This window comes from Balearica regulorum, chromosome 10 (genome assembly GCF_011004875.1).
Source record: "Balearica regulorum gibbericeps isolate bBalReg1 chromosome 10, bBalReg1.pri, whole genome shotgun sequence".
Lineage (NCBI taxonomy): Eukaryota > Metazoa > Chordata > Aves > Gruiformes > Gruidae > Balearica > Balearica regulorum.
The window spans coordinates 15,491,084-15,517,655 of record NC_046193.1 but is presented as its reverse complement, the minus strand read 5'-3'; the positions used below and the strand labels follow the sequence as shown (position 1 = coordinate 15,517,655).

Here is a 26,572-nt window from a genome sequence, read left to right as displayed (position 1 = left end):
CTGACAATTTCAATTTTTGTAATGACATTCTGTCCCCCTAAAACTTTTAGTGAAATTTAATATTCTTCACTTCACATACTGATCTGGTTTGTGCTGTTCTTAAGCAGTTGTTTCTTTTCACTGTGGAGTTGCTGACCAAATTTCAGCTATGCATGGAGTGAACTATGCTGTAGCATCATTACTCTCAGAGGATCCTAGGTAGTTGGAAAATATTGTAGTTGGATTTATTATTTTTTTAAACTACATTTTGTAAGAACAGCCAATTATTTCTCTCCCTGGAAGAAATACAATTAAAAAAATTAATTATGCCATGCCATATTTAATTGAATTTTAAAATGGAAAAGGTCCACTGTAAAAACACCTACTGTATCAGTAATGGTGTTACTTGGGTTGAATCAATAATTTTTGAACAAGCTTGAAAAGGATTACAACAGTATTCTTATTTATTTCACACACAGTTGGATGCCAGTGCCCTGACATTTTCAAGAGCATATATGCAGTGTAATTCACATGAATAGTTTTACAGAATTATTTATATGAATTAAGTTTCATGATTGCTTAAGTAACTGCAAAATTTGAGCTCACATATTTATTCCACATAAGTAGGATTTGAACCAAAATCCATAGAAATTTTTCCAAATTTAAATACTTCTGTAGCAAGAAATACCTCCCCTGAGACACATATTTGGCTGGAAAAAAAGGTGTCCTCAGCACAGTTAACAGCATCAGCATGGGCATCTAATCTCTGTATCATGCTAAATATTTTCTTCTTTGAAGTGATAAAAATCCAACTGTAAGGCATTGCTTGATCTGACATAACGCCGGGGGAAAGCTAATCAAAAGGAAGTCTTATAGGTTCCCCCTGCTTAAATCCACCCACCCGAATAAGCACAAGTTAGAATTTTTATGAGGTAAAAGAGACTCTGCTGTCACACCCCAGTGTTAATTGGCACAAAGGTTTGAGAATACCTTAGTTTTACTGAACTGCTTTGATTTCAAGACTTCTGAGCTGAATTTTCTTGCTTCTTTATAATCCTGTCTTAACTATCACTGAGTTTGAAGTGAAAAAGGAGCTTAGACAGATCTATATCAGTGTTCATTCATGCCAGACTCTTGCATTTTCATGGCAAACAGGGTTTGAGAAAAATTCAGATTGAGGGCAGTAGTAGCAGGGGGAGCAGAGGGAATGCGAACCCACTGTTCAGCTCCTGTGGGAGCAACAGGTGATGAATAGTCATCAGCCATGAAGTCAACAGCCTCTTATTTTCTTCTCTGACTCTTCCAAACAAGGGGAGAGAAAAAAAAAAAAGATTTTTAAAAAAATCTCATCCCTTTCCCCTCCCTCTCTGGGTTTGTACAGCAAACCAGGACCATCTCCCAGGACACTTCCCAACTGCTATGTGAAGTAGGAACATTCACAATTCAGCAATGAAATAAGCCAAATACAGGAAAAGAAGATGCAGAGCTCTGGTTTACTTCCATCCCCCAGCTTTGTTCCAGTGGCCCTTGATCTCACACCTCTAGCCTTACAGCATTTCGTCTGTGTTAAACACTCCTTTGCTGCTTCAGTTCCTGGCCATGCCAGGGTACTTCAAAAGTCTGGATGTCCTCTGTTTTCATCAGGTGAAAATATTATCATCGAGACTGTAGAACATAAATCACCACAGGTCTCCACCTCTTACTGAGCAAGAAAACCCAAGGTGCAAAAGCACTGGTGAATGCTACACCCAGGTGTGTGCTTCTATCTGGTATTAACTGGCTTCAGAAGAGGCGACGAAACCCCAAATTAACCTTGCACTACAATATGAGCAGGAGGAAATGTCACTGCTTGAGGACTGACAGGTGTTTTGCAGATTACCTGGAAAACTGTCAGTGATGAATAAAGAACCATATTTCACATGTAGCACTCAGTTTCAAGAGCTGTCTTGTTTTTTTTTCTTTTACATTTTCAGCTACATATAGACATTTTATATTATAAAATTCCCCCTGCAATTACAAATGAGCTAATGCCACTTGGCTTGATCCTCATGCCTATGACTAATCAATGCAAGATTCGAGCCATCTCTAGGACTAAGAATAGAAGTTGTTATTTTCATAAAATCATTTCCTGTGGGATTTTTTTTTTTTTTTTAACTTAATGTATCTGATGAAAGGAGTTTCGCGGTCACACTTCATACCATTTGCCATGTGGCTTTCAGTTTGTTTCAATTTGGTTTTATTTAAGCACTGAAAGGGATAGATTTTTTTTTTCCTCCTTAATTGCATAGAGCTGCTTTTACTAACAAAATATAAGATCCCAACTCTGCCAGCAGCCTTGCTTACCAAATTAGAGGCAAGTGTAATAAAAAGGCTGTTGGACAAAGATTTTAACAAGGTACCCAAACATTGTCATTTTCATAATATTATGCTCCACTAATACCTTTCTCCCAATATTTTCTCAAAAACTTATTTAAGCCATAAAGCCTTGCAAAGATTGCCAACGTTTTACAACACACAGCACACAAACTTTAATCTAATTTTACCTTTTTCTTTGTAAGTACTTATGCAGCTTCCAGTGTCTAGTAAATATTATGTCTTGTCACAGATAACCAACCGTTCAACTAATTGGAGATTTCTATTAAGATTTCTCCTAAATTATTCCTTCCAGTAGCATTTATTCATCCAAATTCATCTCCCTGAAAATGAAGTCCTACACTTTCTCTGTATTATCAAATTCTGTAGGAGATACTGGTATCATTTTGGATTAAAGTAGTAAAAAAAGCTTTAAGTCTGCAGAATTTATTTATACCATGAGGTCTTGAAAGCGCCTTCTTAAGCCATTGAAGACAAAACTCTCGATCTATTTTAGTGCTGTGGAATACATATTCCTCTTTTCCATCAGTTGGCTTTGCTTTAATATCCATATTCAGTTAAAAAAAAAGCAGGGATCACTGACTATTAGGAGACAAACTGACTATCAAAGGAGGAACTTCATTTAAAGTCATTTATAATGCATTTCCTGTATAAAAGTTTCAGTATTTAGTTCTTTATCCGAGCATTAAACACAGAAAACCTCATTTCACATTCATCCAGGTTTGCTCATGAGTCACCTGTACAAGAAGAAACGAGTTAAGGTGAGCACAAAACCGAACAAACATGCTTTCACTGGCTGTCTATCCAGGGACTTCCATTCACTGTGGCAATGTTACGTTATACCCATATCAATCCTATCAACACTAATTAATCTAACAGTAACCTTTTCCTGAATCCTCCCTTCAGTATTTTAAACGTAACTGTTATCTCATAAATCAAAATCCTTGTCTGATTGTCCTGGAGGTCTGTAGGTAATAAAACTCCGCTTATAGAAGTTGCCTGCGGGAGATGCTTCTTCCTTTATCTGTCCTTTTTGTAAGTGAAGATGGACCCAGTTTCTGAGAGTTCAATCCGTGTGCCGTCTAAGTCTACAGTCTAACGGTTTCGTATAAACCATGTGGAGTTTTGACTCGGGGTTTTGGGTTTTTGCCCACCTCCACGTAGTGCAGGGAGTGAAATACTCCTAAAGCACATCTTGACACGGCCCCGCAGCCCAGCCTACTGTAAAACAATCTCTATCAGCATACATTGGCAGACTGCACAGGTTTAAATCACACCAGGAAGCAGTCAGGACAGGTGGCTGCAAAAAAAATATAGGCTTCCCAGGAGCCAAAACCTGGCTTTTTGGAACTGATTTTGTTTAAGAAGTAAGCTTTCCCTGTCAGCCTCCGGGAGCGTAGTTCACCTGAGAAACACCTCTCAGAGGCACTGGCTGGCAGGACACTGTCAAATTGTTTCCAGTACTTTGGTTTAAAACCATACAGGAATGGCATTTATAGTTTCATTGATTAAAAATAATTTGCCTGTCATTTAGGGAGACAATGTCTTTGCATCAAGATAATAGGATCTAGTGTCTAAAAAGTCAGCAATATATCCTTTTGTGAAAGCGACTCTTGGGGAGAAGGGGCACAATTATTCAAAAAAGTGTTTGCAGAAGAGACTGAACAGCATAGCTGGCTGGAGATCTCTGCCTTGTTATGGATATTCAAGGAAGAAAGATGTGTGGAGACAAGGAAATTGAGGATTGATGAGAGCAGATAATGAGACCCAAGTCTATCACCTCTAGCTGAAGTCTGACCTAAGCTGAGCAGCAGCAGAAAGCTGAACTGCCAGGTGCTGGAAATGGAGGTCACCTCAGCGGATTCTGCTAAGCACCCACATCTCCAAAGACATCAATAAGGCCCAGGAGGCCCATGTGAAGTCTGATCCGTCTCTCCGCCAGATACAAAACCTCTAATTAGGACAAGCCCCTTCTGACAGGGCTACAAAGGTGACACTTGGACTGCACACCTAGTACGGAGAAAGGGGTCCCCCACCCATTTTCTCTTCTTCCAGACTTGGTAAAAATGCTTCTTTTCACAAGCGTGAGGGTCTGAATGGGCGCTCCCTGCTTCACACCATCGCTGCTCTCCCAGTATGGGTAAGTTCAGCCAGCAGCACATTATCATATGATTTATTCTTGCAAACACTCCACTGCAAGGGGTCACAGAAGTCATGATCCTACAGAAATAACATGAGACTGTGCCCGTATATGGCCATTGGCATGAGGGGGTGTATTTGCTTTCCCCAGACAAGCCAGAGGATGTTGATAAGGGTACTAGGCTTTTCCAGGCACAATAGGAAGATTGGTTTCTTTATTTTTATTTTTTAAAGACCTGAACTATGCATAACCTCAAGAGTGATTTAATGAACAGAGGGTTTCTAAGAGCCAAGCAGAGTACAAAAATATGCTTTTAGAAAAAGGTATTAAAATTCAGTGATTTGCAAAAGATGGATAGATTATCCTAACCCGCACTTCTACAAGGAAGAAACAAAAGTAGTTGAGAGCTTAAAATGAAAACCAAAAAACCAACAAAACTACCATGAAACTATTGCAACATCTTATGAAAAAAGCTAAAAGTTGCAAACGCTAAAGCAGTCCTGCCCTGCCTGCAGAACCACCCCAACCCTTCCCACGTCCCCACATTCAACACTACCAGGCAAGAACCACTCTACTGCACTGTGAGAATAACAACAGTTCTGCTCCAGCTAGCTGGGGCCTCCTCGATTAGAAAATACATCAAGAACCTCCCACTCTGGGTGGATCAGACAAGTGCGCTACCACACACGGAAGTAGCCTGAGTCTTGAAAGGGATGAAGGCCATCTACAAACCCCAATTTCAATTCTAGTCTCTTCTTTCTCAGTCTTCCGAATGACTCAAAGACAGATAATGGCTTTTTCTCCCTTACAATGATGGGGGGGGGCAATAATCTCTGGCCTTACAAAAGCACTTCGAGTAAGGATATCGTAAGCATTCCCCCAATGAAGTCAAAAGTTAAGCATAACAAATGCAGAAGTCACTGTGAGCTCAGTGTGATTTTTACAGCCCAGACTCTACCTGAAGATTTAATAGTAAGACACAAATATTTTCCTTATGAAGCAGCACACTGGCAACAGAAGTCACAGATGCACTAAAGATCTTTTAAACAGCATTACTGTTGTGTTCTGGGCTAATCAGGCCCATACAATTTGGTACAAAATTAATCATCTAGGACTGTAGTAATAAAGTCTCACTTGGAGGCTGCATCTCTGCTTGGCACAGGCCCAGGCATGCACACTATGTCAGATTGCTGAAAAACCATGGGGAAGAAACAGAAATAGTCATCTTCCCTACCCAAGTGCCTCAGGCATTCTCTCCATCACACCAAACAAGGAGACGCAACATCTCCCATCACAACTTCTCTGGATTTAGTGCAGGTACAAGACATTTTTCCTGTGCTCCTTCAGTCATGCAGCAACTAAGTTTTATTACAATAACGTCTCAAATTTCTATCATAATTAGCTTTATTTGCTCTTAGTTCTTGTTCCCAAAAGGCACACTATATACTAAAATAGATAAGACTGGTCTAAAATAAAACATTAACTCTTATTGAATGAATAATTTTCTCATTGACAGTGAAATGAATGCAAACTATATAAAGTTAAACAGTGATGACTTTTCTGTAAAACTTCTAGTAAATTAATATTGGTGCTGTTAATTGCTATTAATTCTGGCTTAGTTATAATTTGTGGTATAAGCGACTGTAGTAGTTTTTACCGAAAAATGCATCAAACTCAAGACATGCTCTGTTTCCTATTAATGTCATCTCTCGTAGAGCTGGGGGCACACACAGACTGGAGGCATCTGTTACACACTGAACAGGGCACTGCATGCTTCTCTGGTTCAGGCAGCCAGTGCACAGGGGTAGGCTGCTGAGGGCAAAAAAACCCACCACATTTCAGTCTCACTGTGCCTCTTAGCCCCTTCCAGCTCCTCTCAGGATGCCAGAACACCCTTGCCTTTGCATTTCAGGAATGTCAGGAGGATGAGAGCACTCTGCATTATCACACTGGTAACAAAATATTTGGTAGCAGAGGAGAGAGGAGTATTCATGCCTTCTTCCCTTCTTCTCATCATGAGTAGGACTAGACGTAGGCTAGTCCCAGCTCTGCACAATAATTTAAAATCAATATAATCACAGTGAACTTTGTCACCTTTGCTTCAGCTGAGTAGGTTTTTCATCTGGGTTCCTTGCCATTTTTCTCCCTGAAATTAAGTTCTTCAGTTTCCAGCCTGCCTTGAAATAAAATAAAGCCATCCTTGGCTTCAACATAGCACATGAGCAGTCTCTCAAGAAATGCAAGACACAGACCACACTTCTATCTTCTGCACATCCCTACATTCAAACACAATGATTTCCATTAAATATTTAGGACTCAAATATTTATATCCAGCCAATTAAATTGAGCATTACTTACCCTCCCTGGTGCACAGGACCAAAGTGCACTTCCTATACTTACAACACAGTAATGCCTAAGGCTATAAAGACATTCTTCCCACTAGATTGCAAAGACCTTGGAAGCAAACATACAAATCTAGTATAGAAAAAGATATAAAGATTCTGTTGCTAGCCAACATAAACAAATGACCATCTCTGCCCCAAGGAGCTTACAGTCCAAGAAACAGTAAAATGCTGTACTGGGGGGGGGGGGGGGGGTGGCGGCGGCGGCGGGGGGGGAAGAGACAAGATGAACAATGTAGGAGACCTCTTCCACAGGCAATTAGCAATCTAACGGGCTACAAAGTCATGTCCCAGGAAAGGAACCGTTACTAGTACCAGAAGATCCTACCACCAGACCATCACTGTAGATTCTGTTGGGAGGATTTACCGCTAGCATTTTGTACAGAAGAAATCACCAGCTAGACTTTGTTAATCGTGTTATCATGCGCACTAATTCATACATCTCTCCTACAGCAAAACCTTTTTATTACAGAATTTCAAAAACCAATACTTGAATTTTAAACTTTAATGTGAACTTACATTTAAAACATTAAATTATCCAGCGAAGCGGACGTGAATGTGAAAAAAGGCCATTTCCTCCATCATTTCATTAAATTTGAAAGTACTTATTTATTTTAATAAGTCGAGATGTCCATATGCCAGGAAATTAACATCAAAGAATGTTAAATATGCCCAGTATCACTTAAAAGCCTATGGAGTATTATGCATTTTCAAAAATAGCATAACTCAGCAAAACTACTTTACCAGCAGTTACTTTTTATTACCATTTCCAATAGTACTTTGGGGAAAAAAGCTAAAAATGTTTACCATACTCTGCACTCCAGTTCATACAAAAATCATAAGATGCAATGTTGAATCACATGTTCAGGTACCGCACTACAACCACCATCCCTAATTCAAGGTCTTATGTTAATACCAAACAGATAGTTGTCTACCATGTGCTCTTCCAAGAGCTTCTGTGTAACCTCCTTCATCAGCACATATGATCAAGACAATGGATGGCCTCAAATGCAAAGGTTGCACGGACTTGGACTGTTTCCTCTGAACAGTTATACTTTATTTAGTACAACGGGACAGCATTGTCGCTAATATTTTGCTCACTTGAACTACCCAGACATTCTCTAGTCTTAAAAACCCATCTGCTGAAATTGCAGGGACTTTCTCGCAGAAGCAGGACTTAACTGGCATGTACTCTGACAAGCTACTCATGAGAACTTGCAGTTTTCAATAGGAGCCCATAATGGATTAGCCTAGTTTCCTAAGGAAGCACACTTATGCATTGGAGCTTTCTACTGCATCTGGTCTACCAATTCCCCTTCTCTCTACCACCACCTTCAAACCTGCTGGCTAATCGACCAAATTTGAGAGAAGTCAGTGATCTTACAGATACAGCACAGTAGCTGATTTTGTGAAGCACAAGCATCAACACAGGGAACAGTGGCAGGGAGCACTACTGAAGGCCACAAACGAAGTTCAAAGCTTCTTAGGCACTGCAGACTTTTCACAGGAATATGAAGCATTTAGCTGCTCATAGAGCGATACAGTTCTGGGTTTTTTAACAGCAGAGAAAGGGAAGGCTCTTGGTGCCTTCTCCAGATCATAGTCCTCACCTCATTACACCCTGCTTCAGCCATTCATGCATTTAACACCAAGCCATCTCTCAGATGGCTTGTACAAATTTAAGGTAGAGGTAACTCTGTGTTTGCACTGACAGCAATTAAGTCCTGCAGACGTCTGGGGAGCCGTTGCGCAATATAAACAGTAACTGAGCTACATACACCAAACCCTTCTTTACAAAAGTCACATCCAATTCTCTCTGCAAACTTACCTTCACACAGCAAACCCCCTTCTTCAGAGATCACCGCATGATAATACTGTTTCATACAGATAAGTGTCTCAATTTCAAGTCTCCAGCAACAGAAATACAAATTAAAAAACACGATCTGAAGCGCCACAGAAGCTTCCAAGTTGAAATCTATCTGAAAAGTTCATGTCACCTCTGGTTAGGAGCAGACTAGCATCTGGCACATAAATGGCTTTTCATACCCCAAGGCGCTAGAAGTCTCCAGCCTGAGCCTAGCAGCCTCACACAACCACACCTCAGAAGCAAAAGACGACATGTAAAACTGAACACGAAGTGATCTAAACTCCCCATGACTTCACTGCTGTTGTCACCTCAGGGTAAATCTTATTTCTGTACTTGAGAAATATATTCACAGAAGCGCAAAGCAAGTCACGTAACATTCAGTTCTTCCTTCTGAATGTGGCCACTTACCGATTTGTTCCTACAGGAGCTTGGGACGTGGCGTGGACTCCAGTGCTCAAGGGCCAGATGATGTGAAATACCGCAAAGGAGTCCTGTGAGGTCCTGATCCGGCATGGTGCAAATGCACGTGATCAACATTTAAGGGACCTTCGTCACAGCTCTAGCTGTGAATCTATTACGGCCAAGTTGGGAAGAAGAAAGGAGACATTTGTTTCACTATTGGACATAGGAAAAACAACAGAAACTGCAGTCCACGTACCAATACCCATCACCTTCAGGCAGGCATTCAATTGCAGGGACGTTTCCTCTTTTGTTCGTTTCTGAAGAAATTTATACACCATGACAGTTGAGAAAGTCTCAGAAGTGAGTCAAAAATAAAGAATCCTATGTGAAACTGCTCCTCCTGAGCTTTTTGGCAGCTGGACAATTTAGATGTTAGCCTGAATGCTTTAATTACAGCAAGGTTAGAAAAAAGAAGCAGTACGGGCCAGTTTCAGAGACCTCAGTTCAACTCTCCACTCAGTCACACTTGGGTAATCCGAGACAAGGCACCCAGCCTCTCTGTGCCCTCCTGGTCTTTACAGCTGGGATCACACCAAGACCTAACCCTATAGCAGCTATGCTAGGATAGATGCATATCTGCGTGCACACCTGTAGGCTGTAATCCTATAGCAGTGTGGAGCAAACATGCATGAAGTAAGACTGCATTCAAAGAGAGAAATGTAGGGGAGAAAGGATTTACTTCACCTACGAGTAGAGTGGACTGGCTTAGGTGAAACTCAGCAGTACTGTTTGGAAGACAACAGGCAGGATTTTCTTTGAAATGGAGAAAGATAAAAGGCCTAATACTCATGGCAGCAAAGACTCCTGTGGTGGACGAGTTGCATGCTAGTCAAGTCAGTCCACTTAAGCATTTTTAAAGCAGTTACATGTCTCAAAGGTATCTCGCTCTGCTGAAGGTTCAACCATAAGGACTCTGAGTCAGTGATGCCCACCAGTCCTTACAGCTCAAGTCACAATCTTCATCTCTCTGCAACAGGGACATAGGGATGATAATTCCTCATGAATTAAATCAGTCATCTCACTAACTGTCCTGAAAACGTTATCAACCCACAGTCCTACTCACCTCACAACCGGGCAGCGTTAAGAGATGGGAGTGGGTGGGAACACATACCTAGGAAACATTCATTCAGGGTTCAATTGAATTAAACCCACTTGCTTTCCCAGCTCTACAAAAACAGAAGCTTGATACTCAGGTTCTCTGTAAGGCTTGACATTACTTTTATACCGCAGAGCGACATACCTCTTCAATAAATCATTCCAGTGCCAATAGCCTCCCTCAGATAGCAATGCTACAGAGATGACCCTAAAGAGTTCAGAGGAGAGTTAAAAACATTTCCAGAAAATCATTCAAGTGCTGTTTAAAGATGTAATTTATATGCACAGCTCTGCACTCCATTGCAGGATTTCATATTTATTTAATTTGATAGTTAAAAGTGTGCTCATCCAACTTTTTGGGCACATGCAGTCTTTAATAAAAAACTTTACAATTTAGAGCCAAATGTTCAGTGTATTGAAGAGGAAAAGAATGTCGTCTTACTCAAGCCTAACACTCCCAACCCCACTAGAAAAAACAGAGCACCAAACAGACCAAGAGCTTCAACAAAGCAGCCAGCACAGGGAGAAGTTCGGTTTGCTGCTGAAGGAAGAACTAAGCTCCATAGCTTCCTCCAGGAAGGCCTCCTGTTAGCTCAGGAGCTTCATACCACCTGTGCTCATGACATGGTCTCCACCAAGAGCAGCCAGTCTCCAAGGCAACCAAGATCTCTTCAATTACCATTTGATAAGGTTGGATGCGTGGCCTAAGAAATAGTGCACAGCACTGGGACTTGGGCTGAATTTCCAACTCTGCTGTACACTGCATGGGGTGTATCAAAGAAGTTAGTTAAACTGCCCTGTCCTCCAGCTTTCAGCACGTAAACATATTACCTCAGAGATATTACAAGAATTAGAACTCCCTCAACTGCTAAGCACTCATACTGCATCACCAGAGAACACCTCAGAAGATACAGAGATGAGACTCTCTAATTCTACCTTTCTCTCACAGGCATGTGACATTCCACGTGGAAGAAATGCCCTGCCAGCAGCCCACCACAGCACCAATCTGCTCACTCTTCTCCTCACAAGGAACCCAGCAGGACAGATGTACTCCTCTTGCAGGTAGGGGCTGCTTTTTCAAGGATCATAATGATTAAAAACTGCAAGTCTTCAACGCCACATTCTGTAAGATGGAGACACTTTCTGGGAAAGGGGAGCGGTGGGGCAATTCCTGGGGCAGAGATACTGAAAAGAAGATTATCTTCTGAACAGTGACTGAAATGACGCAAAGCAGCCATTTGATATCACAAAAATAATAGAAATAATTCTACATCTACTGCATCAACTGCAGTACTGGCCTTGTTCAGTTCTTTCATACAAAGACTCCACTTATATCCTCCAACTAGAATCCCGATTCATTCCTTGATTATTTCATGCTTGGACTATTGCAATAATGTTTGTGCCAAGCTACTTTTTTTTAATCCACACACTACAAGGCTATTCAGATCTTCCCTGCTTGTTTTGTTGCTCACTGCAACATCCTTGCTGCTCACATACTTTTTCCCTCTATTGTTATTCTCCTGTATGTATTCACCTACCTATGAAATCAAGATTGGAAGTTCAATGTATTACTGCAATCATTCAAGAATCTCAAGGCAACAGCAGACTCCAACCTTCTGTGTATTCTCCAGTCCATTTGCTGAGCTTGTATCACAGCTGCTACCCAAATACTCCATATTTCTTTTGTATGTTTAAAATAGAGGCGTTTCACATGTTTTTTATGTCTAAAGAGCTTGAAATATTTTATACTGTTTCCTATTTCAATGCCTAGAAATCAGCTAAATTGACAACTTTTTACTGCACTTCAGCACACTTTCAGTTTCATGAAACAGTGCACTGGTTGTTGTCATTCCAGAGGTTTTCTACAAATGTCCCACTGTTCACATTCAAAGAAAATGCGACAAAAAGCACAGTACATTTAAAGAAGTGAGAGCTCCCCCCTCCCCAGCAAAAGCATCTCTTTGTGCTTCCTCATTTCAGCATAGATAGCTGGAGCTGTGATTGCAGCAGTGCAAAGTAAAAATACTTTGATGTAGTATTGGAACAACTGTATCTGAAGCTCTGAAGATTTCATCTAGCAGCTGTTGTAGTTTTATACTTTTTGTGCTGTGGTAGGGAAAAGCTTCATGAAAGAAAAGTTGAGGGAACGTCTGGTTCTTTGCACCTCTTACATCTAAGCTTCTTAAAGCTGTTCATCTGCCAATGGCCTATCTACTCAAAAACACTAAAGAAAAAGTTCAGAGCATTCAAAAAAATTGGAGATTGTTTTTCATGACTTAAATACATTAAAGCAAATCAACTTTCAGAAAGAACCTTGCCAAAAGAAAAAAAAAGGCAATTTCACCATAGCTGTGTCCAATATCTAAAAATTCAGTCAAGCATTTCATTATGGACTGAATACCAGGATTGACTGTGGCAGTACTTGGAATAAACTGTAAGCGTGGCGTACAAGAAAAGGTGGCAAGAAGAGAGAGTAAACAGTATTAATGGTATTCAATAAGGAAATCGTGTCTGTGTCTAAGTAGAAACTAAATTACTATCTGAGGTTTTCTTAGCAGATTATTTAGAAACTTGCCAATAGACAAACAAAGTAAATGACAAGACTCTCAATCAGAGCTGTGTTCCCCAGCAATATGGCTTAGTAAAAATGATACAGACTACTTGGACTGCTTCTGGCAAGGCTGGCTCTCCTTAGAGGACTGCTAATGTTAAATACTCAACACAAACATGTGATTATGAATTCCTTATTCACATTACCTTATGTTTAGGAATATATATCTTGTTCTCAGGGATAAGGACTTGAAACTTACTTCTTCATTCTTACAACAAACCCCAAAGATAGTATTTTGTATTTGTTGCTTCATAATGCAGAATAGCTAAAGAAAAAGAAAAAGCTTTATCCTTGACATCCTCCTAGTAAGCACACATTTCAATACAGCTTCTGCAGACAAGTATGTGTGTAGTGCACATTTGTACAGTGCCAAGCTCATGGACATGAGGACCCATGACCCAGTACCATCAGAATACAAACAATCAGAATATACAGATGGTATTTCCAGTTTATTTGAGAAAACACACAGTAATATACCACTTGCTTTAGCTGTGCATATTAAAAATCAGGGTTCGTGCTTAGACAGTAACAGCAAACTCTCAAGGTATGGTTTTCCATGTTTCTCTTATGAAAGAGTGTAGCATTGATTTCTGGAACAACTGTTACTCTAACAAGATTACACATGGAAACGAATGCATCACAGCTGGTTTCAGCAGGGTTCAGTGCAGACTAACATTCATCTCTGATGAACGCAGATAAAATATTCAAAGCTCAGTTTACTGATCAGATCAGATATTAATGGGAATATTTTCCTAGTTCTCTCAGCTTTAGAAAGTCAGCTTAGAAGAGTGAGGAAGGGTGAGCCAGAACCTGCTCATTTTTACCACCCTGCATTTAACAGAGATGAGCGGAACAATAACCGTGCACGCAGTTTGCCAGAGTTTTGGTCAATATCAAGATTTATTATTCCGAGGGACAGAAAGAGTGAAATACTGACCAGGGCAAATAGGCCATTATCTACCTCTCAGTTCAATAAGTCTTGATGCTTTCCTTACTATGTGCTGATTATTTCCTGTCCAATTCACATTAGCAGCTTATTTAATGAGAACAATCTAAGCAAAGAGAGAGAAATTCACACATTTACAAAGGACATCACCAAGTTACATTTCATCACAGTTAACACCATTTGCTATTCTTTCAGGAAATAACCTTTACTGATCTTTCCTGTTTTACTGCCAGCAATTGCTTTTGAGAACACCATTCAATTCTTATATTCACTACCAGTTATATTTTAAATAATAGCATTTTAAAGAACAGCAATAACTGCGTAAGTGTTGTAGGACAAAGCGTTCACACACTGATAGCGTCCACTAACATGACAGCGTGGCCACAGTTCCTATTCTTAATGGACACTTTTCCCCACTCACAGGGTCATCCCTACTCTTGTGAAGCCTATTTTTCTTCTATTAACTTCTAATGTTCATGGTAGTGCACACAATCTTGGAGAGAAAGGATCCAACATTTTAGACACGAAAAAACATCAGTAAGGACACGCATAAAGAACAGAAGCATCATAAGCAGCGCTAATAATTTCACACGAAAAAATGAGAGATCAAAGGTACAAAGAGGAAAGAGATGCCTTGAATACACCTTAAGATTAAAGGGAAAAAACAACTGGATGCATTTTCTACATAAGGTTCTCTTTACAAAGCCACAGTTAAACAAACAAACAAACAAACAGTCTATACACCCTTGGCCAGTGTCTGCTTTTTTATTCCAAGAAGCCTAAATGGTTTTGATTACTTGAGAGAGTATATTCCTTGAATGAGTCAGCTTGCAAGACTGAGGCTGATCAGCAGAAGAGCCATCAAGAGCGCGGGGTGTACCAGCCCCACCAGTGCCAGGACCACAGCTCAAGCAGGAAACTCCAGGGACAAAGGCACCATTGCCTACATCATCCTGCCCCAGGACAGCACAGCCTCCCTTTCTATACCACTGATCACACATCTTAATACTGGGAATAATTAGACATCGCATCTTATATCTGAAGACTCCAAGAGGAGTTTCCCAATTTGAGTTACAGAGTAAGAACCAGTATTTTCCCATAGGCACTTCTGGTTTTCCACAATCTCATGCAATGATTGTCACATTAATTTTACATGATAGTCCTTCAGAAAAACAGACATGAGTAGGTATAGGCCCTTCAGAGCTACTATCACTTAAGGTACAAGCATCTGTGTCAGCATCTCATACTGGAGCCTCCTCCTAATGTCCTGACCCTCTCGCTACTCATTTTTTGGGCTACTGTAAGGCAAAATAGGGTCTGCTCAGGTCACCAAAGAGTTCTCAGCACTGACATGCAACACTTGACATTGCGAGGCATCTTTAAACGTCTGGAATATTATGCTCTGCGAAGTAGCACACCTTACACAAGGGATGGCCAGTCAGAAAGCCCTGGACCTGGTAAACATTTCAATTGCGTATTTCTGTAGGATTTCAAGTTTTGGTTTGTTTGGTTGCTTTGTTTGTTTGGAGTTTTAGTTTGTTTTTAAAAGCAGCTTATTTGTTTACAGAAATACTTCCACACTGATGACAAGGCACCTGAACTACTATCTGTCACAACGGGTATTAGAAACATACTGGGTTCTCTGACAATTATAAGGATGTGCTAAAAATCATTTCAAACTTGTCCATTCAGTGGTTAGCCTAACAGAAAAGATTCTTTTGAAAAGACAAGAGTGCACTGAAACACATTTGGGATCCGCACCTACTTCTTGCTTTGTGGTGTGCCTATTCCACATTCCTGGTACGCTGCAAGTCATGCGGCGCAGTTTAGGAAGTCTTTGGCAAACCATAAGGCACGAACATGGAATAAATACTTTGCCAAAACATACACGAATACACACGCGGAGAGAAATTCCCTTAGAAATGTAGTTTGAGCTTCCTGAAAAAAACTAAAAAGAACATCTAGGAGATCTCAGTCTCTGTTCAGTCTTGCAGTTCCTATTTAAAGACAAGTTAGTCTTCTCTTTTCAGTGTTTGCTCACTTCTGAATTTGGTTTAAAGAGCTGCTAGCGTAGACTTAACGAAGTTTCTTCTGAAAGGCTGATTGTGTTTCCTTCTGTCTTTTTGACAGAACTCATTTAAAATGGGCCTTCCTCATTTAATTATCGAGTCTTTATTTTTGTGAGTTTTATTTCTGAACTGGAATAAATGTTATAGTCAGAATTGTGTCTGTAGACAACAGGCTTATTTTATAAGGCTTAAAAAGCCTTTCCTTTACAGTCAGACAGCAAAGCAGAAGCTCTGCGGTGCCAGCTCCGCAGCTTTGCCCAGGGCACACGCAGTACGAGCAGTAGGAGCTCCCAGGGTCTGGCCGCAGGGACATTTAAGTATGTAGGTACCTTGTGCAAATGTTACAGACCCGAGGGTTGTCTGAGTCCTGATCAATAATTGAAGTTTATCCTCTCTAAACTCTCGTGCCTGAGAGGAGCAACATTACCAAAGCAATACATGGTAATGCTATAGATCACTCACGAAACCAGGGAAATTCCTGATCTCCAGAGTTTAAACCAGCTCCTGGACCATTCACCCTCCACAAGAGGATGGAGAAGCAGACATGTTTCCTACAGGTTACAGAGGAATTACTCTGAAAATAGAGTATAGGACAGATCTATCCTGTGGAAGACAAAGACTTGAGGGCTCCCTGCAATACGGCCGTGCCCTTTTTCCACCCCCAGGCAGGCAAACCACAACTGGCTGGCTGCTTCCAGACCGCTCCACCCACACCTCAGGATTTATTACAGAACACTTAAGCCCAAAAATACAAAGCTCTGCAAGCAGGCAGGCACAGCCATAAATGTAAAGAGGCCTCTGCTGCTATAAATCAGCACAACTCCAATGAAATCAATATCAAGCCATAGTTCAGCTTAAGGCCCAGCAGAGACAGAGGAGCACTAGTCGATATTGGGGTTCAACAGATGGCTGTCCACTGATGGCTGGCAGAAGCTGCCCTGGTCTTATTTACTCCAGCTGGCAAACTCCCTTAGAAGAAACTTGAGATTCACCAGCACACAGTCTAGCATAACTTTCTTCCCTGCCCATAATTGCTGGGGCTGGGCCAGCAGATGTTGTACAACTAACCAGAGGGGAGCTGGCCTAACCACTCGAGGCTAGGGAAGGGAAGCAGCCTACCAGATAATGTCTGTAAAAGAACTTAGAAACCATTGACACAGGCTAATTGCTTACTGCAGAATAAAGTTTCCACTCTCTGTAGGCTCATTTGATGTAAACTTCCTAGTCATGTCCAAAACCCTACCCGCAGGACAAACGTTAGTACATAAACTGCTTAGCTGAGCCCTGCTCAGGGTTCCTGGGAAATATTCTGGGGAATGAGGAAGCAAGGAGAAAGAAAGAGATAACACGATCATCCTCCTCACTGTGCTCAGCTAGAAACAAACATCTGTCTGGCATCTGGGCTCTGCCACCCACCATTTATTCCCATCTTCAACCTGAACACAGAAGCTAGGCATTTTCATTACCTCTGGTCCCCTCAGTGAGCAAATGTGGACAAAAGACCTCAGATAAGAGAAGCTGAACTGGCTGAAAATCCTGCATGGAGCTGGAAGGAACCAAGTTGGGGGGAAGAAAAAAGAGAGAAACTCCTACATATAAAAAGCCATGACAAAGCAGCAGCCTGTAGAAACGTCCAATTTCTAACACAGCACAGGCCTCTTTCCTCACCAAATTGCTCATCTCAATTTCCTCCCTTTCTCAGGGAGATGCTGGCAATACTGAGACTCCTACAGGACATCGCATCAACCCTGGAAAAATCCTTTAGAAATAACCATGCCTTTCTACCTGGCTTTGCATTTTCCCTCTCAGACACAACCCAAATCATTGCCTGTATCTCGGTACCCACACATAGTGCATGGCCCTGCCCCTATGCAGATCCCCAGGTATCGTGTGGGGCTCGGTGGGGCAGAGCTGCTCCTCCTCACAGGCAGAGACCACCATGGCCCAGGAGGATACCAGATCTCCATCTGCTTCCAGGAAGGGTTGCTCAGATGCAGTATACGCACAGCCCATAGAGCCAGGACACGCAGGCTGTTGGCTCACAGCTGTATTTCACATCACAAAACCTCTGGTGGGGACCCAGGTTCTGCAGCTGGAATACTTGGGTCCCAAACCACGTACTCCTGGAATGGCATTTGGAGTCACTCTGTTCAAACAGGAGCCTGACAAAGCATCCTGAGAAAACAATGTTATATCCTCTTCTGGTTTCTTGATAAGAGCCAGTAAATATATCGTTTCCACCTTTTCCATCTCCTAATTTACTCCTTTTATCAGCAATAGTGACAAAAAGGTTTTAATTAGATAGCAGTAATCAGGTAGAATGGTATGTGATTGACAACCGAAAAGTCACTATCTGTTCTCTGAAAAAACATATTGGCTGTTTTCCTCATAGAAGCAGGAGATTTATCAATAGACAAAAGGATGCAAAACCCCAAAAGGTAAGATATAAAATATATAGTCCTGATGTGTGATTATTTTGACATAAACCTAAAAGGATTTGTGGGTGGTAAAAGCGTTTTTGGAGGGGCAAACAAGTGATATTACTCATAAAGGAAGAACACCACCACTATCACCAGATTAGAATTAGGAAGACTGTCATATGCACAAACTGCTGTGTGGTGGGTTTGGGGGTTTTTATTGCTTTATTTGTTTTGGGCTTTTTCAGAGGGGGCGGGGTGTTTGTTGTTTTGTTTGGTTTTTTTAATCCTCTTCCCCCTCTTTTAAACCAAGACTGGTTAAAATAAAATAATAATTTTTAAAAAAAAGTCCAATAACTCAAGCAAAGACTTTTGACACATACACCAGAATAATTCCCACTAGCGTTTTTCCTTTTTAAAAATATTTTCATTTAACTACCTGCAATGAATATTCCAACTACATTTTTCAGTAACAGAAACAAAATAAACCTGCCAAGTAGCACTTAACTTGTAATATTTTACACAAGACAGGAGATAGAAATAGACCATTCATTCCAACATACAAACCTTTCCTCTATTTGTTTATTTCTATTCTTTATGAGTTTAGAGGCTTAAAATCTAAAAAAAAATTATTTTAAGCTGCAATATGGAAGTATATCTTGTGGCAATATTTGTCCATCTGATAACCTCAAAGTTTAACAAAAAGTGATCATTTGTCCTACATTATTAAAATGTTTAGATTTATTTTACTTGCATGACCTCATTTGCAAATGAGACGGCTTGTATTTTGAGATCCAATAGAGAAAACTTGTGACATCTGGTATTTTATGTATTAATGGAAAAAACCTTTAAGCTTACCTATAATCATTCATTTCCAATGAAATGTATGGTCTGTATAAAAGAGAGGCATTAGCAGTCAAAAATTAACATTTGCCTGGTTAACCTGGTATCAATATTCAGACTTCTTACTAATATTTTTCCTTCAGCTAAAACTAGGCCTGCACAACATTCTCCTTGGACCAGCACCAAATGTTTGAATCTTACAAAAAAGCACGCACAAGTTCATTATGACGCTTGAAGCCTTCATAAAAAATGTTCTCAATATTAGACATTTTCCACAGAGCCAATGGCTATTAACATGATTTTGAGTTGTGGTTTTGGTGGGTTTTTTTAACAACTTCAAATACAGACCTGGAATTTTCTAGACCTAAACCAACTGTCAAACCATACATCAAAGACATCATTCTGAAGTATATTTTGATTTGTGGCATTTCAAAATTGTGCCGACACATCAGGTTTTCCATAAGACTTATAAAAGCAGCGGGACAAACAATGAGATACCCTCCCAATATCCTACCTTCTCAGCATCACACATCCTCATGTGATGCTGCACTGACAGGTCTCATTGTCGTCATTATACACTACTGCAAAAATACATGCATACAAAGAAACAACTGTAAAGTTTCTAGTTTGTGGGGGTTTTTAATCTGGAGGTATATATGGATGCTTACAGTCTTCCTGAAGTCTCGACAGAGTAAGCAAATGGTGAACTTGCGAATGTACTGATTGAACAGGGAAAGCAAAAAAAAGTTTGTGGGAATACACCTTGTTAAGGGTGTGTTAAGAAACTAAAATACAACTGAGAGAAGGAGCAGAATAACAAGGGCAACCCTGCAGGTAAACGGCAGAAATGCCAGGATGTGTGTAGAGGGAGTTTGCAAGGAAGTCAGCAGAAGAAAATACACTGTAAAACTAAATTTGAACTATTTCTGAGTGTAGTAATAACAAAAAGCAAGTAAACAATTTGATTTTGGAGATGTTTCATGTTTCAGTCCTCTGAAGGAGACAACTCACCCGAGTATGCCCAGTAAGGATCCCCCGAAGCCTTTCGCCTCCGTATCTGCACAGAACTACCATGTCTGTTTTCATGCAGAGAGCCAACATAACCTTCAGTCAGAGCTGGCAAGAGAAGAAGCAGGAATCGTTAGGAAAGTGGTATTTACTCCCTGGAGTTTACACTATAAAGCTTAAATCTTCGCTGAGCGGAGACTAAAAACTTGGCATTGCTTCAAAAAAAACTTAGCAGGCACGTTCCTCAACCATGAAAACCCACGATCCAAAGATGATTCACAGAAGCCAGGACTCACCAATGCCATTATTCTGATCTGGCACACACCTGCATAACTCCAGTAATTTCCATAAGGAAATTGATATACACAAGCAAACAAGTATGAACCATTATCTATAAACAAATTTTCTCTGTCTAGAGCCAAACGCTTACTTTGCTAGTGACTACCAAACTACTAATTGTAATTTCAACAGAAAATTTATCAAGATCTTTAAAAGAATACAGATGCAATACATGGAATTTGCCGGTACAGCATTATCCTGGTTATCGTAACTGCACCTGTGTCTGAAAAATCCCAGGTAGAACGGTTTTACTCAGGACTGAATGAATCTCCTCCACGTACAGCCTGCAGACCTGCGCCCATAGTGCACTGGGTAACTGTCTCAACACGAGTAAGGCTCGAGTACCATCACCTGATATGATGCAGACACGTAGCACTGCCTTCCAGCCAGAGGAAGGTTGTGTTTGTCAGACAAAATACCCGGTGTGCAATACCAATGCCTTAGGACATGAAATGGAGAGGCCAGTAAAGAAGAAATCTTTGTAAAACTTCACAAGCTAGAAAGAATTAAATTCATCAGCCAAAATAGGAAAAACCCACATCCTAGATCACATCCTAGGACTTTTCTTTTGTTTCTCAAACTATTTTTTTTTTCCTGTTGTAAAGGCATGCATAGCTTCCATGAAGATGTGGGTTGTTTGGGGTTTTTATGTGCAAATTTTGCTTATTGTTTCTGTGCATCTGACTAAACCAAATTGGAGGTGGGTGAGTTCCCAAATGTCGGTTAAAAGTCTGTAATAAATTCAACTACCTTTCTCAGAGCACCACAGCTAAAAACTTTTGTGCTATAATAAACACACACACAAAAATCCTCTTAGACCCACAGCGCAGAGCGTGAAGAACAAAAATGCATCAATTGGCTCTATGGAAATGTAAGTCCAACTGATCCCGAACCACTTATTTCATCAGCAAGAAATTAGCTGAATAATTCAAATTGAAACTTTAGAAAGCCATGTACACTATGGCTACCCACATGCAGTCACCAAGCACTGTATTCCCTTCTATTCCCAGTCCAATTACAGCTGGGCTGAAACGAAGCTTGTAACAGGACTTTATTGAACATCAAGCACCAGTAACTCAGAATTTGGCTTTCTTTCCCTTCATAAAAGCTTCTGGGTGACACCCCCTTCATAGCACAGTAGCAGAAAGCATATTGTGTCCAAGAGCTAGCTATATAGACAGCCTTCACTCTGCAACATGGATCATGGATTTCTGCAGATTTTGGAATCCTCAAGTGGTAGGGAAAGTGATGCAATCTCAGGAAGGGCATTACAGGTCTGCCCTTGCCAAATTTTCTCTTGTGCAAGCAAAGGTACTAATTGTGCAATTTATTATGAGTCTCTGATTTGAATGAGTTTTCCAGATTTCTTGGCAACTTTCTAAATGCTAATTCAGTCCAGGCTGCAAACTAGAAATGCTGAAACATATTATGCTACCAGGATTTGTAGGCAACACTGTATCACGTATCTTATTTTCCTCTCCTGATCTACCCTACTATGTCTGCCTAGTTGGGAGGCAACAGGCGCTCATTTCCACAGGAAAGAACACGTAATGGATGTGGAGACCCAAACCTTCTTGACAAAAAACAACCCTGAGCAAAGATCAGAAACCATGAAAATCCCAGGGAAGAGAACATAGAAATAACCTAGGTGGATGGCTGGAAAGGCGATCAGGAAAAAATGGCCCGATTATTCACTTAAAAATCACATGTGCTGAGAAATACACCTGAAGTCTCTCCTTATTACAAAATGAAAAGCAACAGCATCTTTCTTCCGAGCGTCATTTATGTAGAGAAGGCAAATAGTTGTGAGGTTTTTGTCACCCAGAAAAATTGATTCCTGCAGGCAGAAGAAAATTTCACCCCATCTCTTCCAAGGAATAAGGTACTCCTGCAGGTATCTGCTCTGTGAGCACTTCTGCATGCCTTACCATGAGAAGAAAGAAGCTATGTTCAAATAATCTATATTTGTTGAAGGTAAAAAGGCTCTCAGTCAATGCGAAACATCTGAAGTTGTAAACCCCTTTGTACTGCTAGCTTGAACCGTCACAAAGCCACATGGCAACCATGGTATGGCTGTGAATCATACCACTGATTTTCAGTATCCTCTGTGCAGAAAATTAAATTATGCAAATCCAAGTCTTTATGAATGCCTAACTTTAATGTGAAATTGAACATTTGCTTCAGTCAGCATCTTATTTATGCAGTTAAAAACCTGACATTTTTGTGAAAATATGCAGGTTTAGTTTTCTGCATAGACACTTAATAGATTTGTACATTTATCTATACTTATAAATGGTTAAGAGCCATGCTGTAGACAAATTTATTTCCACCAAGAAGAATGTTACAAACCAAGAGGGGAGCTCAAGTATTTGTCAAGAGAACTGTGGGAAGGAGCTTGGGAAGGAAAGAACTGTGGGAAGGAAAGAACTGTGGGAAGGAACTTGCTGGTTATACTGCTAAATAACTTCTGTAGGACTGAAAAAGAAACAACATCCTGTTCTAAATAAAATCCTGCATCGCTGTTAGGCAGCCCAATGTTAATGTCAATAGTCTCTGTACAATAGTGCAATAATTCAGTAGTCATCAGCAATTTAGAGAAGATACATGTTTACTGGATAACTGCAGAACCTCTGGGAGGAGGATGATAGGTCAAGATCTCTGGCCATGCTGTAAACTAGACAGATAATGGTCTGTCTTGATCAAAAATGATGGCACAACCTTTTTGCCTAAGCTAGCTCCAGTTCCCCAGCCTGTTCACAGTACGGCCATGCATGGGGCCACACAAACACGCCAAAAAACCCACTGTGAGAACAAATAGCTATTGTTGGCAATATCTTAAACTGGTAAAGTCATCAGGAAACCACAGACTCAATCTCATCGTGCTTTTATTCTCTGGTGTCAACTGGGCTCAATGAACTCCCCCATACTGAAGAGGTGCAAGGTACAGAACAGAGCATACAATGGCTTTTCAGATAAAAGTTTGGAAGAGCCAAAGCATTCAAGTTATGTTATTTCAAAAAAGAAAGTGCTTCATATATCAAAACCATCTTATGTTTTAGGCAGAATTGTTACTTTTTCCATATTTGGGGGGATATACCTTCTGGCCAAAACAACTTGATACCACCAATGAAAGTTTAACAGGCATCTCAGTGTTGCTGAATCTTCTTCTTTCACTGAAAATATATACAGCTCAAATATTTTTATCAGCTCCAGTAATCAGAGTACATTTATTCATTTTTGTGAAATGTTCCGATTCCATGGTTTCAGAAGCTATGCATGCAAATAAGTGACTCAAACTCAACTGACATCTTCCAGTGTTTCTAACATCCAAACAAGTTTTGGAGAAAACATTTAAGAAAGTTAAGTTACATTAGTACCAATCGCTACAGGTTTCCACAAGTCTCTCTCAGCTGGGAGACAGTTAACAGCTCAATAACCAAGAGCAGCCAAGTGGTTTCCTGCTCCACTCCTGCAGAATTGGATGCTGGAGAAGAGCCAGCAATTAGATGGGCTGGTCCGGCACAGAGCAAACACGGGGAGGGTCCTCTCTTCTGGGAACCCTGGAAAAGTTGGGGAAGTGGAAATCAGGACAATAGGAGGGGCAGGAACATGCTGCAGGAAGACTCAAAATGGAGCAGCCAAAATAGAGGGGTGGGGTAGAATATAGGCACACACAGCAGGAGGCAGAGAGGAAGAGAAGGGACAGCAGAAGCCCTTGCCCTGCAAGGTTTCATTTGATACATCACGCTAGTGTTGATGGCAGAAGAGTAATAAATACCATAATATATGGTCTGAGACTTGCAGATACACAATTAAAAGAGAAGGGGACCAATCTTACACTCAGATACACAAGCGTGAAATTAAATCCTGAGCAACTCCTCTGGCTGCTGGTGCAGTACTGGTGTCTATGAAGCATAACACCTGCAGCGAGTGGAGTTGTGCTGTGCCTATGAGAACTACTTCTGCAAGGAATAGAGGATCCTTCAGAGCTAACATGGAGAAATCTCTTACACACAATTGCATATAATTTTAATCGGTACTGAACGCTACATGATTTTAGATGATGTGCTAAATGAATCAACCCATGCCGCATATCTGCAGACAGCAAAAGCAATGCAGTGCTGGGATTTGCCTTAGCATTCTGATCAGCTTTCCATTCACTCTGTCTCAATGTATTAACTTTCCAATAAAAATTATTTGATAAGTGCCCTCAAAGGTATGATAAGGTAATTCCTGCCTGAATACCTTACTGGTATTCATAGTTCACATGAAAACACAAAATTTTATCCCCAATCTACCTTAAATATAAAGCTATGATTCTATTCAGAGAGATTATACCCTCGACATTAGTGTTTAAAAGGTATCAAGCCATCAGCTATGTAAGAAAAATCCTTTAAGGTCGATACTTTATGTCTGAATGGTGAAATCATTAGTTATGATGGTAGATTAACTAGATTGTGTGCCAAACTCGGATTCTTTTAAGCCTTCTTTGATGACAAGGGTTGCACACAAATCTGTTTTCAGCTGTTCCGATTAAAACGGTACAAAGTCAAAAGGTACACACATTGCCCAGCTCATAATCATTTTGTGATTTGCCACTGTGGTTTATACTAGCAGTTGAATCAGTTTTAGTCTTAGTTCCTAATGTGGACACACTTCTTAACTGATACAGTTCAACCCGGTGCTACTGCTAGAAAATGAGCCAACCTTTGGAGACAAGAGTCTTGACTATATGAATCTGGAGTAGTGTCACACACTGAAACCACTTAAAGCAGGGGGGTTAAAAATAAAATCTTGTTAGCGTGTAGCAAAAAAGCACTACATCACAACGAATGCTAGCAATTAGTTCTGTATTGAATCAAGGCCTGTAGAAAGGAAACTTTTTAAAAGACAAGAAAGCCATGTTTTCTTGAAGACTGCACAACACCACATTTTAAAGGGGGAGGGGGCATAGAAACGCTACCTGAAGGGCTTTTGTATCATCTCTTAAATGAAGTTTAAAAGATCAGTGAGCCAAGACACTTAGCCATCTGCAAGCCTAAAGCTTCACGGAAGCCTCACACACACACAAAAAGTGCAGCATCTTTAGCTATGTACATTTAGTGTATTTTTAATTGGACTGTGCTAAAGAGAAGCAGGTAAGCTGAAGACGCTGCAATGCTACGCACTAACACACACTGTGCTGAAAAGACATTGGGCTTCTGGGCAATTTCTTAGAATAAATGTTGTCAAATGGGCCAGAAGGAAAAAAAGAGAGGAGAAAAAAATTATGATAGGAAATAAATTCATAATATTAAACAATTAAAATATTTTTGTACAATTAAAATAAATAATGGTTAAATTCATCTCTCTAGGCTCTTTCACAGACAACTTCCTAAACAAAACTAGGCTATTTGCCTTAAATATTTTACCACTCTTTGACAGCAAATAAATCTAGAAATATTTCAGGCACAGCTAATCCATTTTGATAGTGCATTACTTTTAAACAGACTCTTCAGCCATGGATTCCCATATTTTGCAGATTATTTTATATCTTGCCAAAGAAGGATGAAAGTTAAAATAACATATGGTGGTCAGCCAGCATCAACAAATTATATTCTGAATGGGACTTGCTCCTTTGATTATGCTGCAGAGATTTCTTCTGATTATCAGATAAAAGACAAAATCTATTCTCCTATGAATGCACACACCATTTTCACAGCTTTCCGTTAATGAAATATGAGAGTTACAAATCACAAGTTTCTCCCAACTAAGTGAAATAACAGACACCCGGATGCTACACCTGCCAAGAGGTATATAAACCTTTCCCAGATGACAGTCACCCAGGCAGCTCCTTAATTCCTGTATCAGCACAATCCACGGGTCTGTTCCTAACAGTGACACGGGGACTTTTCACACCATTCATTCTCTGTTGTTCACGTGTCTGATAGATGATGTGGTAACAGCCCAAATCTTAAGAACAAGAACACAAATGCAGAGCACAGCAGGCCTTTACAGGAACTAAACCATCAGACTGCAATT

The 26,572-nt window shown here is 40.4% G+C and overlaps 1 protein-coding gene across 1 annotated transcript in view; it reads right to left on the bottom strand.

The window, feature by feature from the left end:
* The window catches only part of PTPRG (protein tyrosine phosphatase receptor type G), a 408,244-nt gene that overhangs the window by 296,843 nt on the left and 84,829 nt on the right, over nt 1-26,572 (bottom strand). Inside the window, exon 2 of the mRNA XM_075762295.1 lies at nt 20,216-20,320. Within this exon, the coding sequence (XP_075618410.1) occupies nt 20,216-20,320 (105 nt within the window). The remainder of the gene's footprint in view (nt 1-20,215; nt 20,321-26,572) is intronic.